This window comes from Tubulanus polymorphus, chromosome 8 (assembly GCF_964204645.1).
Source record: "Tubulanus polymorphus chromosome 8, tnTubPoly1.2, whole genome shotgun sequence".
NCBI classification, from domain to species: Eukaryota; Metazoa; Nemertea; class Palaeonemertea; order Tubulaniformes; family Tubulanidae; genus Tubulanus; species Tubulanus polymorphus.
In genome coordinates, this window is record NC_134032.1 from 12,439,001 (window position 1) to 12,461,112 (window position 22,112).

The following is a 22,112-nucleotide window of genomic DNA, read 5'->3' on the forward strand; positions in this document are numbered from 1 at the left end:
GGGAACCAACACCGACATATTGGTGGCAGCACCATACGGTACCCTATTGTAATTTCTGCGAACTAATGATACCACACCATACACAATTGATTAGTTCTGGGAACCAACACCGACATATTGGTGGCAGCACCATACGGTACCCTAGCGTGTTTTCTGCGAACTAATGATACCACACCATACCCAATTGATTAGTTCAGGGAACCAACACCGACATATTGGTGGCAGCACCATACGGTACCCTAGCGTGATTTCTGCGAACTAATGATACCACACCATACACAATTGATTAGTTCTGGGAACCAACACCGACATATTGGTGGCAGCACCATACGGTACCCTAGCGTGATTTCTGCGAACTAACGATACCACACCATACCCAATTGATTAGTTCAGGGAACCAACACCGACATATTGGTGGCAGCACCATACGGTAACCTAGCGTGATTTCTGCGAACTAATGATACCACACCATACCCAATTGATTAGTACTGGGAACCAACACCGACATATTGGTGGCAGCACCATACGGTACCCTAGCGTGATTTCTGCGAACTAATGATACCACACCATACACAATTGATTAGGTCTGGGAACCAACACCGACATATTCGTGGCAGCACCATACGGTACGCTAGCGTGATTTCTGCGAACTAACGATACCACACCATACACAATTGATTAGTTCTGGGAACCAACACCGACATATTGGTGGCAGCACCATACGGTATCCTATTGTAATTTCTGCGAACTAATGATACCACACCATACACAATTGATTAGTTCTGGGAACCAACACCGACATATTGGTGGCAGCACCATACGGTACCCTAGCGTGATTTCTGCGAACTAATGATACCACACCATACCCAATTGATTAGTTTTGGGAACCAACACCGACATATTAGTGGCAGCACCATACGGTACCCTAGCGTGATTTCTGCGAACTAATGATACCACACCATACCCAATTGATAAGTTCTGGGAACCAACACCGAAATATAAGTGGCAGCACCATACGGTACCCTAGCGTCAGTTCTGCGAACTAATGATACCACACCATACCCAATTGATTAGTTCTGGGAACCAACACCGACATATTGGTGGCAGCACCATACGGTACCCTAGCGTGATTTCTGCGAACTAATGATACCATACCATACACAATTGATTAGTTCTGGGAACCAACACCGACATATTGGTGGCAGCACCATACGGTACCCTAGCGTGATTTCTGCGAACTAATGATACCACACCATACACAATTGATTAGTTCTGGGAACCAACACCGAAATATAAGTGGCAGCACCATACGGTACCCTAGCGTCAGTTCTGCGAACTAATGATACCACACCATACCCAATTGATTAGTTCTGGGAACCAACACCGACATATTGGTGGCAGCACCATACGGTACCCTAGCGTGATTTCTGCGAACTAATGATACCATACCATACACAATTGATTAGTTCTGGGAACCAATACGGTACCCTAGCGTGATTTCTTAGAACTGATGATACCACACCCTAGTTCTGTGAACCTAGTTCTTAGTTCTGGGAATCTTCATCTATCAGTGACTTACAATCTTATTGCTTAATGTTGACTCAATATTTGCATCCCGGTTGCAAATAGAGTGATATCCTGACGACTCGGATAAGTAAAGAAAGTATCTTTTGTAGTAGTTTTCCTGTAGAATTTTTATTTCATGTTAATTGTTATTCTTTTCAAATCTTGTATTGAAATTCATTTTCTTTCAAAGTCAATGTCTTACAATTGATTTTTCTTTTTGAAGTTGTTAGAAATGGTATGAAATATCTTTTGGAAATAAGTGAATATTGACGTAAAGTAGAAAAATAAAAAATTCATCCACCCGCATAGAAATTAAACCTTGTGAAAAGTTTTTATATCCTGTTTTTTTTTTCTTAAAAGACTAGATTAGAAATAAAATCCTGCCCTCGTCTTATATCATGTTGCTGTGATGATAAACAAGGCATCTTTTTATTTTGCTCGACGGGATATTGACTGATTTTGATAGAAGTGAAAATATACAGTGTTTCAAATAAATCTGTGAATTAAAATGCTGTTCTAATTACTCGTAAACTAGCTGATAAGGTTATTAATACTGTACGGGATATGAATGGAAATTTCTATGAATTCTTAACAATGGATCTATTGTGATTTTAGTTCAGTGAAATTCCACCAGAGGGGGTAAAGCGTCGAAATACCCTTTAGACCCTAGAAAAAATTACAAAAACCTCCCGAAATGAAAATATGCAGTGTTTCAAATACATTGATGAATTCAAAACATATTCAAATTAGTCGTAAATTGATTAATTCGGCAACGTAATTATTTGTCTAACGTATTTGAACTTATTTTAGAAACGACTGATTTATTATCTGATACCAGTTTGCCGAATTTCTGGTGTGGAATTTCTGTGATACAGTCGTTTCTGATTAAGTTCAATAACGTTAGACAAATAATTACGTTGCCTTATTAACTAATTTACAAGTAATTTGAATATATTTTGAATACGTAGATGAATTAAGAGCATTGTTTATTGCGTTTTCGGGAGGTTTTTGTGATACTGTTTGGGGTCTAAAGCATATATCGTTGATGTACGCCCTCTATTGGATTTTCACTGAACTAAAATCACAATAGGTGCTTTGTGTAGATTTGGTATTCATTTTCGTATGGAAAATGCAGGTAGAAAATGATAAGAAATAATTCATACCACGTCTGACTCGCAATCAGTATCACTGGGCCGAACACACCTGTTCATTCATGTACAGTCGTGACTTCGGTCCAAAATTGGTCTTAAATCTTTAGACTGGTCTTAAGTTGTTAGATTGGCTATAGAACTAAGTAGGTCTTAGACTGGTCTTAAGCCGACACCATGACGAACCCTATGCAACCGACCTCTGGACAACTCTAAATTTGTTTCTAAAGGCCGATTAAAATTGGAGACATTCCTGGTTATCATTTACAGTATCAGGACACCTGCCACCTACCTCTTTATCAATATAAATGATCAACAAATAAAAGACTATTCGTTATAAAAGATTCTTTCTCTCATTCGGCGAATGTTGGATTAGCGATGATTATATGATTGTGTTCTCCAGTGTTGATTAAATCATGTCTTCGGAGGTGAATTAAAAATGAAAAACAGCACACAGTGCGAAAACAATAAAATGGAAGTGGATTAAAACAACTTTAGAGCGATCATTACCAAACCCGGGACCCCTTCGGATGTGCCGGGCAGGATTCAAACCCGGGCCCCTCGGATGTGACCGCGTACGACTGAGTTCTATGAAATATGCTTTGAAATCCGCTTTAAAAGCGCCGGTTAAATTTTGTCTTTCGAATGAAGTGGGGTTTTTTATTGTGATTTTTTCATAGAAGTGTAAACTGAATTTTTCCAATCAAAAAACTATATTACATCGCATGCCACAGTAAGAATATAGCTCCTGTGAAATTTAAACTGTCAAGTGCTGCCCCTATGCATATCGTCGACGGCGAATGTGTGAACTAACTTATTGTTCGCATGCCACAGTAGAAATTTCGTGCAGTCGAGTTAGTTCCCATGTGTACCGCTATCGTTGTATATAGGGGCAGCACCACACGGTTATGTGGAAAACTCGAATGATTAAAAAATTTCATTTTTAAATTTTTTCCTGTTCCCTTTCATTTTAAAATGCCTATTATAGCAACTGATTTTCTTTCCTGTAACCTCCCGCTTTTTTCTTGAAAAAAATCCGTACTCTAAGTAATTAAAAAAGGCCTAAGTCTTGCAGTGTGGTAAAACGGGGCTAAGACTGGTCCCCTCTCCTCGGCATCAAGAGTTAAACCTTGTAGTAGTCAATCAACAAATTAACAAATTTCTATAACGTACCATAAAGCTGTGTATTTAATACAATCTATTTACATAGAATAATTTATTAAACAATATTGTTAGTTTCTATTTGGTGACAGGTGAATTCAATTGAAGGCCAGAAAAACAACATCTTAGTTCACAAAACATACTCTCTGACAACCTCCCACAACATTAAACTGTGAAGAATATACACGAGGTGTCCATCATCCATCAATAATACATTGAGGGCTAGCGTCCAGCTAGGGTTAGCTGGCTAGTCTTTATACCAGAAGTTGTTACGGTAGAAGGAACAACAGCCACCGGTACTAGATACTAGACTAGGGTTAGCGGCAGTCGTGCTTTAGTTTAGGGCGAGCCCATTTTAGTGCCATGAATGTAACAACATAAAACCCGTCTTAAGGAATTATCCTCTTTGACTTAGGTAACGGCCTAACAGCTGGGGCTGATTGTATAGAACAGTTTCAACCTGTGATAGGCCGTTTCACATAGGGTTTACATCAAATATCAAATTAATTCAATTTCTTCATTTATCCTTTTTTATCTTTGAAAGTGATTTAGGGTTGAAACTGTACAATAATGAAATAACTACACCAATAAAAAACAAAAAAACAATCATCAAACAACCGAGATTTAAATCCGAAATCACGCATCGATATTTCATTCGTCATTGTTGCCGCTGATTTGCATTGTTATTGTTGATGTTGGCCTCCACGACGACGCTGTTGGCGAGTATATCGTAAACGGCGCGGCCGTGTTGAAAAGCGATCGCCGTCAAACACAACGGAAATAAAAACGCCAACGAAAAGTTTTTGATCACCGACCGCACGAGAGCGCTGAAAGATTTAAGAGCATATCGTAAATTAGGAGTCATTCTACTGGAAAATTGACCCACTAGAGAAATGACCCTGAAGGCAATGATTTTGGCACCCTTAAGCCGACAATATATATACAACAGAACTTGCTTAATTCAGGTTTTTCAATCGCAGATTTTTACTTAATTCGGATGAAATATTTGGTTTATCTAACCTGGAACCGTTTAAACTATAATTCTGATTTTTTCAGAAGATCTGAACAGTCCCTAGTCATCTGAATTAGGTCAGTTCTACTGCAATACCAAGTCAAGCAGCTATAGAGAAAAGGGTGGCTCCTAATGCAATGGTTTGTATATGCATTATTCACAGCCACCCACTTAAGATATGGATGCCCTGATCTGGATATTCTTGTCCAACGGCAAATGACCCACTAGAGATGAGGATCAATTCAAATGCCCTGATTCATGTTTTCTTGAGTAGCCTTTATATTACTGATCATGCATTGAATGTTTAAACTGATCATCACATATTTCAAGAAAATGAGCATGTTTCTCTACTTACTTCCAGAAGCCGATATTTTCAGCGGGAATCACACGAATCGTCGATTCACCGAGTTCCTGTACGTCGATACACGATACAACGCACAATCCCATCAGTCGCTTACCAGGGGTAGAACCACCAACCATGTTAACCCCGTGACGTAGACACATTGCCTGGAAACAAATCGATAAAATCTATAAAAAAACTTCCTTATCGGTTTCGGGTTCATAACTCTTCAATACTATTTTTAAACACTTTTTCTACGTATTTCCTAAGATGTTTCTTTTTTTCTCAAAGATAAGATATAATCTAATTATCGGCAGTAAATGCCATTGTATGCCCTGCATCTGATGGGCTTATTTCAAAAGATTTCAACTGAACAGCTATGAACCCTGGGTTTCTTATTGAACGTTATTTACAAAGAACAAGTAACTAATCGACTATAATTAAAAATCTTTGATTAATCATGAGCAATTATTATGAACAAGGCAAGTTTATGGGGAACCTGCAACAGTACGGAGGCAATATAGGATTCCACTTGTGGCAAGTGAGGATCCACTGGGTTCACAAGTATTTATTCAGTCCACGTTCTTCTTCATTTCAGATAAAATCAAATAAACTTTTCTCTAAAATCAATCAATTACTAAAGAAAAATGATTTTAATGTACGTTCGGTGGGTCCATTGATAATCATATGGATTTAAGAGAGGAAGCAGATTCATAAATGAATTAATTTCGACTACGAAAGACGGAGTGCTCATCGCGCCATCTGGCGATAAAAGGTGGCGTTGCGGTTCCCCATTGAAAGTGTGACTATACTATAAGGTGAATGTACGAACTGTGCTGTGAGTGTGAAGGGGTAACTGCCGGTGAAGAGGTTACACAGAAAGAGATGATCACAATAACGTTTAAATTTTACTGCTAGGCAGAAAACATAAAGCGAATATTTCCGAAATGCATCCTCTAAAACACTGAAGCCAAACCCCGAGCAGTCGGTAAACGGTGAGATTTTTCACAAATGAAGGAAAACATGAGATGACAGGAGAAGATACCAAATTTTGATTCGGATGGAAAATGCCGCATTACTTACTAAAGATAAAGATAGGTACACGTAGTGGGGGATTTGTTGAAGAAACAAAAAATAAAATGAAATACTTTTCTTTTACCTCAAATATACTGATGAACACGCGGTTAACCGTTTCCATGACAACGACTTCGGTTGTCAAGGCGATCATTTGCTCGTAATCGATCTCGCCCGTTGCTAGGATACGATCCAAGTCAATGTTTAAAGGATGCAATTCGCTGTAACGAAATTTACAACAACACACGTAAAGCGGTGAGAAATTACAGATTATCGCGATCAGCTGCGAGCGGATGTTGCGTGAGTTTTAGCAAGACTGTCGTCAGGGCGGCGGGTCGAGATCGGAGTGACCCTCCTTGTTTTTACAAAATTTAGTGCAACCAACTTATCATTATAATTTTATTTTCTTTGTGACAGAAGTGAAATAAAAGTTATACCATTTTAAGGCCTTTTCTCAATAATGGCTTGGAGTACAGATCTGTCTGCCCAGACAAATATCATGAGATTTCGGAACATTTTTTTTTTCATTACCCGTCTCGATTTTTTAACTTGCAAAATCTTGTGATTTGCAAAAATGTTTTTTTCATTTCTCCCATCATCTGAATCAAATTCATAGCAATTTTCATTGCTCTTTTATTGCTTCCAAGCCCTTACGAGGATTTATGTGGAAAATCATAGAAAATTCATTCCTGTTCCCTTCCATTTCGAAAGCCTATCTAATAACAAATTTTTTTCAACTTTAATTTTTCTACGCCCCTTCCATTTTTTTGTTCTTTATAAAATCTGTCCTCCAAGTAATTTTTAAAAAGGCCTAAAATTGCTTCAGATGCTCTAAAAATTCAAAATTTTGGTTATTGCTGATTTCGACATCTTGTGAAAATTCCTGACGACATCCATGATTAGATACAAGTAACACACGATGCAGCTGCAATATTCATGGTTAAATTGTAACTACCATTGTAGCTACAATGTACTGTATGCTGATGCAGCTGCGATGCAATGTATACTGATGCATTCCCACAGTAGTATACTAGGGGCGGATCTCCGGGGTATGAACCTGTGCCTTCCCAATGAAGTTGCCCTTTTCGTCAAGACAAAAATCGCTAAAACCTGCAAATTTGACACTCATCGTTTCAGAAATTGTATATTTTCCGATGTATCTTGTAGAAAATATCTAATACCTGTTAGCACAACATACCTGCCTTATCTGAAAAATGCCTTTTATTCTCTTTTAGACCCCAGCCTCCCAGGTTTCCTAGATCTGCCCCTGTATACACAAAAACTGTGATATCTGCATACAGCGCATATACGGCAGGGTCCGATCTAAGCACTTGTCCGATTGTCAGGATAAGTATATTCTCATCAGGGTAAATAGGTTATCATTATCACTTGTTCGCAGGGCTAGTGCAATTTTATTTCACAAAGCTTCTTTCCCACTCGATACAACGGATGATAGTGCCACCTATCGGACTTCCCGTGTAGGGCAAGTATTTTTTGGAGGACACAAGCAAAATTTCAGATATGCTTGCCCCCCGGGCAAGTGGCTTTCATTCCTTAGATGGGACCCTGCACACGGATACGTGGTAGCTGCAACACAGTGGATGCAGGTGCGATACAGAGCATATTGCAGCTGCGATACTGACCTCGAACAATACGACAATATTCCGATAGAGAAACACCCACGATAACATCAACGAAATATCGTCGATTTTAACGGGCGCTTGAGATTCCGCGAAAAACGGCAACGAATATCGCGGCACTTTGCTGAATGGAAAATGAGATATCAAAAACTATCGTCTAAAGATGGATTTTAACCTGCCAATCGAAATAAAAAATACCCGCCCACCTATAAGAAGAAAGCTAACACCATCCCTTGTGCCAATTACTTCAACCACAAATTATGAATTAAATTTTGCATTGACTTTTTCATTTTAATAAAAGTTAATTATTACTTACAGTTTTGCAATCATTTCATCGAATGTTAAACCGCTGTAAAAATTGGAATTTCGAGTAATAAATTAAGATCTCTCATTGTCAGATAAATCTTCGCTCCCTCCCAATACTATCAATGATTGGTAATGTTAAGTCATACAAAGGAAATATTGTCATTGGACTCCATTTAAAGGGCAAATGCCACCAGCCAATTACAAACTGTGGGCCTGGATCCAGAGTCAAATTACCCCGGTAAACCAATAGCACTGTAGAACTGGGATCCAAATTGAATTAAACCCATGAATTAGGCCTAAACAGGATCCAGAGTCAAATCAAACCCACACAACTGTTGAACTGGGTTCTGAAACAAATTAATCCCACAAAACTGTGGATCTGGGGTCAGAATCAAATTAGTTTTGTGGAACTGGATCCAGCGATAAATCTAAAGTATGGATCCAGTGTTAAAATCCTCACCTAATCTGGGTTATCTGAGATATAAAGAAGAGTATTCTACCTGATGCTGCCTGTAATGTCTACTAAGACACATGTGACTCCAACTTTAATCAGCAACAACAAAATAAAATCAATGAATTCAGCTACAACGCGCTTCCAGATGGGAGGTATTCGATATACCGTACCAGCAGCAGCTGCAGCACCTGAAAGAAAGAACACAATAAATTCAGCTACGCCTTCGAAACCTGCTAGAATTTGGTTGTGGTTAGAGGATTCCACTTTTGCAAGTTGGATCCACCAAATGGGCTTGTGAGCAGTAGGACCTACTGTGACAATAGAGGGTCAACCAGTTGTGATAGTGTGCAGTAGGACATCAACTACTACGGCAATAGAGGATTCCACCAGTGGCAAGTGAGGATCCACCAGCAGCGCTAGTGTGTAGTAGGATATCAACTAACTGTGGCAAGTGAGGATCTATATAAAACAGATATTATTTACCTGCAGCTGGTTGCTGATTGGCTGCCACGTTATTGTTTGCGTTAAATACCGACGGCTGCTGTCCAGCTATACTACTACCGAATGAACCACCGTTGCTAGGATATGGCGATTGTTGCTGCGCAGTTGGCGCAGACATCGACGCCATTAAACTCATAGTATAAAAAGGCACCATTGAATTTTGAAATGCATTCGCTTGATTACAATATTGTAAATACTGATTCTGCCATAACCAAGTCCGACACGAATTCGTATATTCTGAAATGTTTTTGTAATGATGACGTGTACACAGAAAACTCTGATTTTGTTTCCGTTGTCGGTGGGTGAGCTGTGGATTTTGTCGTCCCATTTCGGGCGCTTTTTCTCCGTTTTCTGTCGACGAATTCGGCCCCGAATCGAGTCTGTTCGAAGGACAGTGATCCTTGGGAGGATTTACGTTCGGTAAGGGTGTCCCTGCTTGCGCAGACGACTCGGAATCGACCGTTTTTAAATCGTTTTGACGCCCTTCTGGTTTGTCGTGATCGTCCGCCATTTTGACCATTGGCAGTCACATGACACCAGCTTGAGACTAGTGACTAGATGGATGCCCGTATAGCCAGGTTTTTCGATTTTCAACTAAAATTTACTTTATTGCTCAGTTGTTTGGTACAAAACATTTATTCGAAACGTTGTGGCTAATAAAAATTCAAAGTAAGAAGATTTCGGACTTTTTGTTTTGCTGTGTTGGTTTTATCGTCATCAAACAAAAACGTACAAAATATAAAATGATATCAATAGGTAACAAGACATTTTTGAATGTAGGCCGACCAAGACTTGGAACATCGGACTGAATTAATGATTATGATTAGATCATTATTGGGGGCTCTTAATGATGGAAGACCAAATTCATCTCTCGTCCAGTTTATTTCAAAAAATCACGTTCTGGGAGCCGTTTATTGACTTTCAAAAAGTGATTGTCAAGGTAGACTTCACACACCGTAGTTGTACCAATGACCACCGACACGGTGAAACTACAACAAACAACCAACACTTACGACACTTCTCTTGCAAGTTACTTTTTATTCTCACAGAATAGAAAATTGACCACAAAAAAGAGACATTAATACCATTTGTAGGAGGAAGAATTCTTGTGAATACTAGAAATTTTTCAGACACATTTTACAAACTTCCTGAATATACAACATTTATAAAAGTGCAGATACATGCACTGCAGGTTTCGCATCGGTGCTTCTTAAAATATAACTTAATTTTATGGCACTCCCGTTTGGTTTTTTAACAGGGTTCTTACAGGTTTCGGAAAGTTTTGGAAATTGATATTTATTTTCCCGGCCCCGGGAAAGCTATGGAAATTTAGTTTTTTCCTCAATGACTATGGAAAAGGTATGGAATGGTATCAAAATTAAAATATCCTTTTATTTTGAATTTTGCTATATATGCCAAATTGTCTTTACTTCACATTTGATAACAGACCTTATGAAAACACTTTGTCAAGGGTATTGATGATTGGCACTAATTTAATTCGAATGGGCCTACATTGCCTGTTCTAGGTTGGCAATGTGTTACTTAGAGGTATGGAAAATCTATAATCTGGGTATGGAAACATTACAGAAAATGAAATTGGGAAGCCCATAAGAACCCTGTCTGATCAGTTCAGTTTCAAAACTATTCCGATTTTTGCCGGCCTTTGAATTCGTCCATGCTGCGGTTGGCGCCCATCCAGTCGATCAATAAGGAACTGGCTTTCAGCGGCAGAAGCCTGAAATTGAATTCGTAACAAATTTCTGATGAAAAATTTCGTAATTTATTTTTCTAGAATTTCATATGGAATCTTGATGAAAATCCTGTAACTTAGATCAAAATTTCATTACAAGGGGATTCAAATGGCAGACATATTTTCTGGATAAATCTGAATTTAAGCAACAGGCAAATTCGATGATGTCACAAGGGGAAATACGTACGATTTTAAAGGATGCAGAATGTACATCGTTTTCGGAACGACTACGAATTTCTGTTCAGTTAAAACGGCTTCCATTATTTTCTCGACAACATAATCTGGTTCCAACAACGGGCACAACCACGCCTGTCTGAAATACGAACGTACGATAAAAGTTTATTTCTATCCCACCAGATGGCATTTCAGCTTGTTTTCATTTCCATTGAACTGGATTTTTAGGTTAACAGGGATATTATCAAACAACTAATGCATGAATCAATCTGTCCATCCCGTCCGACATACTGCAGTCCGGAACCACCCCTTCATCTACCTTAATATGATCAACATTAGTACCGGGTAGCAAAGTGTGCCGATAAAATGTCAAAGGTCTGAATTTTTTCAGTTCATTTTCAATCAAAAAATGTCTCAAGCGATGTCCTGTGAAGTGAAGATGATCATAAATTGTACGAGTATTGATAAAATATAAAATTTCTGAAGGGAACAAAGTTGCAGGCTGTAGATTGATTGAGTCAACTCTCGATTATCGGCCCTACTAAGGAATTATGTATTATGCCGAAAATCGATGAAGGACTCAGCGTTTTCAATAAGAGCCAGGTCCCAGCACCGTCTGTCGTTTGTAAAGGACCCGCCTGTTTTTTCAAACCAGCTTTCGTTTCAGGGACTGTGACATATTATGGGACCCTCCTGTTTTTCAAAGGTACCTGGCTTGTTAATTTGTTATTGAAAACACTGTGGACTGTAGCTACTTTACTTCAACTGTGAACTTACTTCATAGTGACTCCGTCGAACATTCCTGTATTGATGAAAACCGGGCAGATGACCGTCGTTTTGACGCCCAGTTTACCCATATCACGCAGTTCCTCGCGCAACGCTTCGTCGAAACCGACGCACGCGAATTTACTCGCGCAATAATCAGTTAACATGTTCACGCCGACGAGTCCGGCGCTGCTAGCGATGTTGACGATGTGTCCCGAGTCCGCTTCGATCATCTTCGGCAAAAATGCTTTACACGTCTGGCAAGAAAGAATAAGATTCATTCATTAAGTGAATCTGATTCATATGATATGCTATATGAGGATATATATATATATATATATCAAAATTATATATATATATGAGGATTCCGTCTGCTGAAAAGAATCTGTCTGCTGAAAGGAATCCATCTGCTGTGAGAGGAATCAGATGCATCTACTGCGAGGAATCCATCTGCTGTGAGAGAATCAGACGCATCTACTGGGAGGAATCCATCTGCTGTGAGAGGAATCAGATGCATCTCCTGGGAGGAATCCATCTGCTGTGAGAGGAATCAGACGCATCTACTGCGAGGAATCCATCTGCTGTGAGAGAATCAGACGCATCTACTGCGAGGAATCCATCTGCTGTGAGAGAATCAGACGCATCTACTGGGAGGAATCCATCTGCTGTGAGAGGAATCAGATGCATCTCCTGGGAGGAATCCATCTGCTGTGAGAGGAATCAGACGCATCTACTGCGAGGAATCCATCTGCTGAGATTAGAAGTTTGAAATGGATACTAAAGGGTTTCTCTTCTTGACTTACTATCACTCACGAGAATTATTGAAACTTTTCATCAGGTAGCTAGAACGTTCGATCAATTTTCAGAAAGGATATTTACCCAGAAATGTGCGAAAACGTTCACTTCGAATGTCTTGACGTTCATGTGATCGGGCGATTCGAGGAGTTTTTTACCAGTTACGATTCCCGCGTTGTTCACGAGAATCTGAACGTGTCCGACTTCCTGTTTTACCTGAAAGTTGAAAAATTTAGAAACATTTTGTGAAATTAATTTCATTGAATTCTTTCAAAAAGCTTTGGAAATTAACATAAAAATTGTCAAATGTCTTTTAAAGTCCAATTCTTCGCTTTTCTTATATCGATTTTTGAAAACATATCATCTCAACTGAAAAGCTTTAATCTATAGAAGCCTTTTCACTTTTAATCAGTGAATTCTTAAAATATCTAAACAGTAGTTTAAAAGTTCTTAATTCATTCATAATTCAATATAATAATCCTTCAACCATTTTCTCTCATTTCTTTGAAGTATGGTAGGCCTAACTGATGAGTGAAGTTTTAAACCACTAGGGGGCGTCTTCTACCTTTTCTGCAGCCTCATAGACCGCCTCCCTGTTGCTCAGATCAACTTTGTAAGCTTTCACCGTAGTTCCGTACTTCTCCACCTCAGCAGCTGTTTCTTCGTTGCCTTTTTCATTGACGTCCCACAAAACTAAATTGCATCCGAGTTTTGCAAATTCGTTAGCCATCAATCGACCGAGACCACTTCCTAAAAATTAGAAATCAGAATTCAACAGTTCCTAAAAATTAGAAATCAGGATTCAACAGTCTTTAAGATCGAATTCAACTTTATCCAGTGTTTGGACAAAATAATGATTAGTTACAAATGACCACCTTTATCCATTCTCAATAACTTCAATAATTCAGTTAAATAATAATTTTGTTACAACAGCAGAACTCACTTAATTGCGATGACCAGGAATCTAAATCATGAATAATAGTTTACATGCTTACCAAATATTTCACCCAAGAAAATAGGAATTCAGCAAAACCTACTTATTGTATTCTGATGACAACTTTCTTATTCTCAATGACTTCAACGATTCAGTAAAATTATGATTAGTTTCTCATTCTCGAGGACTTCAATGATTCATTAAAATGAACTCACCAGCTCCAGTGATCAGCACTAGTTTTCCACTGATATTTTTTTTCTTCATCGAAGCCGGAATGAAAAATAGCACCCACGATTCAACTATGTAATAAATAGTTAATACCAACACTCGTAGCAAATCCAATATCTCTGCCATGACAGCCATCTTGAATCGCTAAAAAAGCTGTAATTAAACAATATAAAGAGGAAATATAATTCAAAGCAGCAAAATCTGCGATTTCTCTGCCATAGCAGCGATCTTGCATTATTCAAAATAAGCTATATGCGATTGCTACCGCATATGGGTTTCTGTGCATAACTTTGTCATAAACCGGTTAGGCCTGCCTAGTCATAACATTCTAAACTATGATCCTATTAAATAAATAATTTCTTTATCCATCTTAATGAGGTAAATGGAGATTATTTTGGATTATCCTGTTCTTGGCTTTCAATATGGTCGGGTGTCAGCTGTTTTACTTGACTGCAAAACAATTTCTCAGTTCAGGGAACTTTCAGCTAAAAATTCCCGAGTTACTTCAACTCTGGCTCTATTTCAACAATTCAATGATTTCCTAGACAAACAAATTAAGCATTACCTGTAGTCCCTCTCACGCGCACCTCTCTCTCTGTCTGTGCGAGTGAGAGAGACTACAGGCTGGGAGAAGTAGATCGATATGGGGGATGGAGAGAGCCAGGGGTGATTGGGAGAGGCTTGGAAGGGCCTAGGGATTGTGAAAGGTTGAGGGAGAGAGGGCCAGGCTAGGGAGAGGGGGGAAGAGAGATGATAGGGGTAGGGAATATATTAACTCGGAGGCAGGGATAGTTATTTACGATTGCACATTAACACAGATACCGAGTCTATTTTCGCACTGAAGACACCAAATATAAATCATGACTCAATTGAACCTGTGCATATCATCATCAATAAGCTAAAGGCGCAATCTGCTACGCTTCAAACAACTAAACAACAGAATCAGAGACTGAGTTGTCTGTTGAGAAAAACATCTCCAACGTTTAAGCTACAATTTCATAGTTGCGCTTGCAGAAATAATATATTTTCGGTCATAGCTATTTAACTTGAAACTGCACAAATCTCAATTCGAAAACATGATATCATAAATAGTATATCACTTGATTTTTATTTATCTCTGAACTTGAAAAAGATTTTGACTACAGTAGATGAGGAACGATAGGCTAGATGTTAAATTGACTTGTGGCGACTTCAGAGGGAAACCTCAAACTTGCTTGCCTTGATTGGAGCTCAGTTGGTTGAGTCGAAAAACTCAAAGCATAGGCTACAAGATTCATTTTTAAAAAGATATGACTTGTTTTTTTATAATTCTTGAACTCAGAAAGATAACGTTGCCTCAACCTTGACCTGAAGCCTACCACTCAGATGGTATCTTCGTAAGGATGTCAATTTATTATGTCGACGAATTTGATAAGATAAAAATTTGCTCATTTAATGTATAATTTGCAAGCGCATGGTTGTATCGAGGTACCAAGGTCAATACACGCGCCACGTAAATCTCAATAAAAAACCTGTTTGAAATGCACGAGGGACTGAGTTTGAAAAGACACAATTTAAGCTTTTCATATTCAAAGTAGGTCGCAGTTAAAAAATTGAATGCATTTTCATGCATAAAGTAATTTAATGTATTTTTGATGTGATATGAGAGGTTTACAGCAGATCAAAATGTCATGAAAATATAAAAATTTTGATAAAGATATTTGAAATAGTTCCAGAGGACTTCCCATTCTTTTCGAACAATTTGTCTGATTTTAGATTTGTAGTTCAATTGAACAATTTTCTGAGAGGACAATGACCTTTCAAAAATCACCTTCGAATAGTTTGGAAATGATACTGTAGTTTCTGGGATATCGAAGGATACTATATAGTCTATTTTTTGTCTGACATCAATCTTTATGGGGATATTTCTCTAAATCTTTTGAACTCACACCTCAATTTGATCTTCGAATATGACAAGTGAAACTATTGTTTCTAAACCGGGGTAGGTATCCATTTTGTAATGAATCGGAGGATTGCTAAAAAGTCTTCTTTAATTCTGTTAGTAGCAACTGAGTTACTACTAATAGAATTGAAGAAGATCCTATCTATACCAGCTAGTTCTTTATCTGAGCCCCTAGTATGCTGTGGGCCCCAAATCCAAATCAACAATTGATATACCCTCGAATAATGCATTCATTATTCCTTTCTTAGATCGTGACATCAGTAACTTGATTTTCAATTAGTTAAATCGTTAATTATTAAAGCTTACTTACGCGTTGTTACCACTCCGAAATAGTTACAGCAACCAGAAAACGAAAAATAAACCACTCACAAGTCGACACTTCAATCGTTGCTTCAGGTGGATGTGAATAGTTCAACAATATCTTTTTAGATGGCACCACAATCGAGCTGTTAATTTTGGCCGAGGATCCTATACCGTATAAATACATTTTTCCGGGCCTCGACTTAGGAAGCATGGCGGGGCCTTCTTGTAAAACTTTTGCCTCTCATATATATTATTGAAAGTGGATTTATTCAGTTATCTGCTACAGTCAGTCACTTTTTTATAAAACCATGATCCAAAGCCATTGAAAATAAATGCAACTAAAAATTTGGAAAATTTGTATTTAAACATGCCTTCTTTATTGTGTTTGAATAAAAAATGAAATGCAGTTGCCTGGTACAAAAACAAGACCTTTAAAGTTATGACGTAAGGTTCAAATATTTCCTCGAAGAAAGAGAATTTCTCCTAAACTTCTAAACTAATTCACGAACAGAACCTACTAGTAGTTCTAGTTATGATATAGTTAACTCCACCAAGAGTCAGAAACAGCAATGGAACTAGACTCAGCTCCAGTAGCTGGTAAAGTTTGACTTAAAATTACTCCATTTTGCAATGATTTAAATAATGAGTCTGATTCAAACCAAGATTGTTGAATCAGCTCCTGGTTGCAATAAGTGAAAATTTGACTCTGATTCACTGAAAAAATAATTCAGTTAAATCCAATTTAACAGTGGGACGATTCCAGTTTTCATCATATTTTCAGCGTCGATAGAAAAATAATGTCATCTCATTTAACGTGTGTTTACTCTGACAGACTTCAGCTGGAATCCTCGCTGTCTAAAATCACTAATTCCGCATTTTGTTTCATCATGTCGATGTAGTCCTTCGCTTTTATTTTCTGAGGAATTATGTCTAAAGAAAGAAACGATGAAAGACAACTTGAGCGATACGAAGATTGATGTGACAGTTAATCATTTCTAAAAATTTAATAAAATCATAACCTTATTCAATTGATTTCTATACAGGATTTGCTATGTCCCTAACAAACTTAAAGGATACAGGGGTTTACATATCAAAATTTGGCTATGAAACTTAAAAAGATTTTGTAAATTAAAAAAACCTAATTTTGGCAACAAAATTTTGAACTAATTTCTTATCAATTAGATGTGACAATCAATCTTTCTAAAAAATTAATCAAATTCTAATCTTATAGGCCTAACAGGGAGCAGTCCCCCTCATTTGATTGATTTTTATGAAAAATCCAAGCGATGTAAAGCCAATACAAACAAATACTGGTTTATTTATTTCATAGAAGAGTTCTATGGTTATTTTCTATGCACCTTACAAACCCATCACGAACCCAAGGATTCAGGGGTTTAAGTATCAAACTTTGGCAATGAAACTTGAGATTTTATTGATTAAAGAAACCTAATTTTGGCTATAAAATTTTGAACAAATTTCTTATCAATTTGAAAAAAAAAATGTTTATACCTTGTAGAAACTGAAGATTTTCATCTTCTGCTACGAATTTCGCCAAAGTATTGTAAACGACGTTATTCGGGTCATCTCCTTCTTCCATGCAACTAACGGCTAAATCTTCGATGAACAGTTCCTGAAATATAAAATTGAAAAAAAAAAATCTTGGCATCAGAACTAGAACGAAAAATAGCTTCACATCTGGTAACTATCAATAGGGAACCGGTTTGATATTCATAAGTAATTTTATGAGTTGTAATCAATTGTTTAATTGATACGCGCTACGCGCCCGAATAATTTCAACCGGACCTTGTTCGATAATTAGCGCGACAATGATAGACTATTTCGCTACTTACGGCCGCTCTGGTGACTAAAAACAGTGAATCATTACTGATTGTGGTAACATCGGGAGAACTCTTCATTATAGTTCTGATTCGCGATATCGGCAGCAGAAGACCACCCGGTTTTATCGACGGTTTCGTCGGGCTTTTATTCGCCGATGTATTTAGCTGCTTTTCGGCCATGTTTGATTCGAATCGTTCTCCGGCGATTCGGATCTAATAGCGAGTGTCGACTTCCGTTTCTGGGCAGCTGTTTACAAATGGCCGCCGGTGTCGCGATGTCGTCGCGGCGATGTTGAAACGATGACAAATCTCGTCGAACAACGAATGTCACAATATGGGAAGGCAATTAGCGCAATTCTAGATGCGTTTTGAAACAGATAATTGAAATTTTGAAACAGTGGGATTCGTAAATATAAGAGAAATTCTCCCCCCAACAAACAAAACACGTTTTGACATCCTCTCCTCGATTCGAATCAGTCCAGACAGAAGAAGAAAGTTCACTCAATTTTGACATAATCAGTACCCAGGAGCTGCGGTTGCTCCAAAGTTGGTAAGAGTTAATCAGAGGATCAGAGTTCTTGTTACTATATGGTTTTCAAAACACATTTTGACATCTCAAATCAGAAAGTTCACTCAATTTTGACTTAATAATCAGGACCCCCAGGGATCAGTTTCTCAAAAGTTGGTTACAGTTATCCAGCGGATAGTTGACATGATGAAAATAAAAATGTTGATTGTAAAATGGGTATTTATCCGCCTGTTATCTGAAACCAACCTTTTTGAGCAACTGGCCCGTGGATCCAGTTCCACAGTCATGAGTTAGCGTTAACTCATTGAAAATGAACTAACGTTTACTCAGAGTTAACTCTAACCCACAACTGTGGAACTGGGTCCTTAATTGTAAACTGACAAAACTGTCAATGAGAAAATTTAATCACCAGATCATCCAGGAAGAAACAACCAGAGTCATGAAGAATGGATCATCATTTTTATTTGAAGCCGACAAAATGGCCACCAGCATCATCCCCGACGACACCGCAATATTCATCGGAAACCTACGCGACGACGTTCCCGCGTATCGACTACGCGAAACGCTGCGGGAACTCGCGCGAGAATTCGGCGTTAAAATCGCGCGCAAATCGATCCACATCGTGCAACGCCCGACCGGCGGTTCGAGCTTCGCGTATTTATACCTCGAAAACTCGCGACAACAAACCGACCTGCTCAACGCCCTGTCGTCGGTCGCAGCATCCGATTCGACCGTCGATTTGAAATCCGTCTGTCTCTCGGAATTAGTGTCGCCGTGGAAACAACTGCGAGTCGAATGTAAAATGGAACGCGTTCGAAAACGGCACGAACGCGAACGGAATCACGTTTTGAAACGATTCAATCGGGATTCGACGGATTTTACGCGATTGAGCCGTGGATTCGAGGAATCGACCGACGCCTCCGCTGAGATCGACGATGATCAACGCGAAGAACCGCCGTGTCATCATCGGCAGCCGTGCGTGTCGGCGAGCTGTCCGGCTTCGATGCCGTCCAGATCAACGATGACCGACTCCGCCGTCAATCGGGTTTATATCCGCGGACAGGAGCTGACACAGACGGAATCACGATTCGTCGAGTATAAAAGCGGCGCCGGGAACTTCATTCATAAACATTTCAAACGGTGTTTGTTGAAATACACGGTCGGATTTCTGAACAGCGAAGGAGGAACACTTTATATCGGAGTCCTAGATTCAGGTCAGTCTCATGCATTACAAATGATTGCAGTTCACAAGATGACCCTGAAATTTGATAAGGAGAAACAAGATATTAATTCTTTTAGCCTGAGTAGTGATTGGATCTGATACAGCTTTTTCAGAAATGATAGCAACCTTCATAAATCCCCTTTGCTTGAAAAATCCTAACCTAACACATTTTCAGATGATGTCATATATCATTAGGGTTTTTTGGAGGCAGTCATCTCATCCTCAATGCCCTCAGAATCTCTACCGCAGTTTCTAAAATTCTGTTTTAAAAATCTATTTTCTGTTTTGTTTATTTAGGGCATGTGAGTGGAATAGATTTGGATCGTAAAAACGAAGATAAGCTCAGGTTAAAAATAGACAGCTGGATTAAAACCATACAACCTCCTGTATACCCTCATATGTATCATATAGATATAATACCGGTACTACATTCAGATTATAACGCCGGTAAGAGCCACACCTTTCCCCTACCCCATCACATGTACATAAACCTACTACTTACACTGAGGAACCGCGACATCAGCTATCCTGGTAGATGACATAACAAGCACTCAGTCCTCAAATGTTTTCAAAATTAGTTCATTTTCTATGAGATTTGAAATGAATTTTTTAGGCTCCTGAGTCCATGCATGACCACAGAACCCACCAAATATATACATACTGGTATAGTTTTTGTTAATTGTTGAATTAATTAAGAAAACAGTTCATTCCAAGTGAACAGTTCAATATTCCACCTTGAATCTGCAAGACTGAGGAGTTACTACTTTCGAAACTGGAAGATCCTTGCCTGTCATAAGTGGAATCCTTGATTGCCACCTATTTCCTGATTGGAGCTTGTTTAGTGGGAAATAATTGAACAATTATGGCATCTTCTTCATTTGCAACAGTATTGCTTAAATTTTTGGGTTTTTTTTCAGGTGAATTAAAAGTGATCGAAATCCGTGTTAGTAAGGGTGAAACGCAAGACCAACTCTACGAGTACGGACAGAGTGAAGTTTATATCCGACGCGACGCCAGTTTACAGGGACCCTTAAAAGCCAGTGATATCATTACTTGGAGCAAAATGGTAGGATGTTAGGACTTAAATTGTTAAAATAATCAATTTTTGAAAATCGTCATCTTCCACATTATGTTAAATCTTGCGCGTAGATGTAACTTTTACAAAATGTTTTATATCCACTTTACGATGTTTTTTTTTTTTTCGGACGCAGAAATTATCGCGGGAACAGCATTTGAAAGAAGCGGAGATCTCGCAGCTACGAATCTCACAACAGCGTCTGCTCGAAAAAATCGAAGAGAAAGAAACGTACGCGAAACGCTTAGAATCGGAATTACGCGATATTTCCAAGAGTTCATCGCGAGTTTGTAACATTCTATGAGTGTTTCTCTACGAGTTATGTATATCGGTTACTTCTTGTTTCCAATAAGTGCAACAACGAAAACCGTTTTAGGTTTTCAGTTAATTCGCTATTGGTTACTCAATGTTCTAAATATTAGAATGCTTTAAGCATAACCTTCATAAAACTAGCGCAGTTCCACTCATCTGGGTTAAAATTGACTCTTAGAGCTGAAACGTCCCAGGACACAGAGATGTCATTTGGAACACCAATTTAAAATCATTATCATTCGATCTTTGGTTTAAATATCAACTTTTCCAGTGGAACTGGGTCCTTGATCTCATTGAAATTGCTCAATATTTGCGTTAGACTTCTGCTGCTCAGTAACTGACTATCCTCCTGGTAGAATTTTACCAGTCCTCATTTTTAATTGAGTTTAAGAGTTTACTGTATTTCTTTAACTCTTCCTCAATTATTTGAAATTTAGTCAAGAAAGGGAGGGGAGGATAATTACTGGCTTTCACGAGCCTATCACAGATCCGTCTTTACTGATGATGATGATGAGAGTCTACTCTATTTAAAGTAGACACTACCGATAAGTCAATCATCTAATATACATGTAATAAAATTTCTGTAATTAAACTGTCCTAGGGCTTTCATAAAATGCTTTTTACACTGCATAATGAACCAATCAATTAATATTTGCGATTAAAAATTATACGGTACTTGCACATTTTTATAACTGATTATGTCTCAATGAATCTTACTGTGATCAATCGTGTGAAAAATTCAATTGGAGGAATGAAATTTTGATTAAATTTTCAGTAAATATATAGTGATACGGGTATAATGAAATTAATGTTAAATGCTTTCCAAAAGAAACTTGTTATTTGTTTAAAAAGAGCTTTTTATATTTACTGAAACGTTATATAAAAATAAATATGTAACTTATACTCAAAATTTACAATTTGTAATATAGATTTTACCAAAAATACATAAAGAGGATGTGTTTTTTTATTTTACAGTGTATCGTTAAAGGTGTATAACATTTTTTATGAAATAGATTATAAAATAATGTAACCTTATGTTGTGT

General features: G+C 38.1%; 4 protein-coding genes across 6 annotated transcripts; 1 reads left to right on the forward strand and 3 right to left on the reverse strand.

Annotated features, from left to right (window-relative positions):
* Nucleotides 1-3,890: 3,890 nt before the first annotated feature.
* Nucleotides 3,891-9,737, reverse strand: LOC141910129 (uncharacterized). Of its 3 annotated transcripts, none has more exons than XM_074800846.1 (6): nt 9,185-9,737; nt 8,748-8,889; nt 8,258-8,290; nt 6,387-6,522; nt 5,243-5,394; nt 3,891-4,702 (listed from the first exon to the last, which is right to left on the reverse strand). In XM_074800846.1, the coding sequence occupies exons 1-6, from the start codon at nt 9,720-9,722 to the stop codon at nt 4,534-4,536; spliced, it is 1,170 nt and encodes a 389-aa protein (XP_074656947.1). In that variant the 5' UTR covers nt 9,723-9,737; the 3' UTR covers nt 3,891-4,533. The 3 variants fall into 3 exon arrangements, with proteins under 3 accessions (XP_074656947.1, XP_074656948.1, XP_074656950.1); XM_074800847.1 differs by lacking the exon at nt 6,387-6,522 and adding an exon at nt 7,945-8,065; XM_074800849.1 differs by lacking the exon at nt 8,258-8,290.
* A 507-nt stretch (nt 9,738-10,244) lies between these two features.
* Nucleotides 10,245-16,196, reverse strand: LOC141909628 (epidermal retinol dehydrogenase 2-like). Its single transcript, XM_074800141.1, has 7 exons — nt 16,101-16,196; nt 13,836-14,001; nt 13,252-13,436; nt 12,771-12,902; nt 11,904-12,148; nt 11,140-11,265; nt 10,245-10,937 (listed from the first exon to the last, which is right to left on the reverse strand). Exons 2-7 carry the CDS (start codon nt 13,981-13,983, stop codon nt 10,844-10,846), a joined length of 930 nt encoding a protein of 309 aa, XP_074656242.1. The 5' UTR covers nt 13,984-14,001; nt 16,101-16,196; the 3' UTR covers nt 10,245-10,843.
* A 272-nt stretch (nt 16,197-16,468) lies between these two features.
* On the reverse strand, nt 16,469-18,117 carry LOC141910013 (chromatin accessibility complex protein 1-like). Its single transcript, XM_074800703.1, has 3 exons — nt 17,944-18,117; nt 17,603-17,723; nt 16,469-17,023 (listed from the first exon to the last, which is right to left on the reverse strand). Exons 1-3 carry the CDS (start codon nt 18,109-18,111, stop codon nt 16,929-16,931), a joined length of 384 nt encoding a protein of 127 aa, XP_074656804.1. The 5' UTR covers nt 18,112-18,117; the 3' UTR covers nt 16,469-16,928.
* A 290-nt stretch (nt 18,118-18,407) lies between these two features.
* LOC141909676 (uncharacterized) lies at nt 18,408-21,917 on the forward strand. Its single transcript, XM_074800240.1, has 5 exons — nt 18,408-18,481; nt 18,882-19,674; nt 19,980-20,129; nt 20,600-20,748; nt 20,894-21,917. Exons 2-5 carry the CDS (start codon nt 18,900-18,902, stop codon nt 21,059-21,061), a joined length of 1,242 nt encoding a protein of 413 aa, XP_074656341.1. The 5' UTR covers nt 18,408-18,481; nt 18,882-18,899; the 3' UTR covers nt 21,062-21,917.
* Nucleotides 21,918-22,112: the final 195 nt, after the last annotated feature.

Coding starts and splice junctions, on each gene's coding strand:
- LOC141910129 (XM_074800846.1), bottom strand. CDS start 9,722: ATGGTCAAAATGGCGGACGATCACGACAAACCAGAAGGGCGTCAAAAC. Junction 6,523..8,257: donor GATGAAATGATTGCAAAACT/GTAAGTAATAAT, acceptor ATTTCGTTACAG/CGAATTGCATCCTTTAAACA. Junction 4,703..5,242: donor GAAAATATCGGCTTCTGGAA/GTAAGTAGAGAA, acceptor TAAATCTTTCAG/CGCTCTCGTGCGGTCGGTGA.
- LOC141909628 (XM_074800141.1), bottom strand. CDS start 13,983: ATGGCTGTCATGGCAGAGATATTGGATTTGCTACGAGTGTTGGTATTA. Junction 12,903..13,251: donor TCTATGAGGCTGCAGAAAAG/GTAGAAGACGCC, acceptor TTCAACTTTCAG/GTAAAACAGGAAGTCGGACA. Junction 12,149..12,770: donor ACGTTTTCGCACATTTCTGG/GTAAATATCCTT, acceptor CTTTCTTGCCAG/ACGTGTAAAGCATTTTTGCC.
- LOC141910013 (XM_074800703.1), bottom strand. CDS start 18,111: ATGGCCGAAAAGCAGCTAAATACATCGGCGAATAAAAGCCCGACGAAA. Junction 17,724..17,943: donor TTTTAGTCACCAGAGCGGCC/GTAAGTAGCGAA, acceptor TTTATATTTCAG/GAACTGTTCATCGAAGATTT. Junction 17,024..17,602: donor AAATCTTCAGTTTCTACAAG/GTATAAACATTT, acceptor TTCTTTCTTTAG/ACATAATTCCTCAGAAAATA.
- LOC141909676 (XM_074800240.1), top strand. CDS start 18,900: ATGAAGAATGGATCATCATTTTTATTTGAAGCCGACAAAATGGCCACC. Junction 19,675..19,979: donor TATCGGAGTCCTAGATTCAG/GTCAGTCTCATG, acceptor TTGTTTATTTAG/GGCATGTGAGTGGAATAGAT. Junction 20,749..20,893: donor TCATTACTTGGAGCAAAATG/GTAGGATGTTAG, acceptor TTTCGGACGCAG/AAATTATCGCGGGAACAGCA.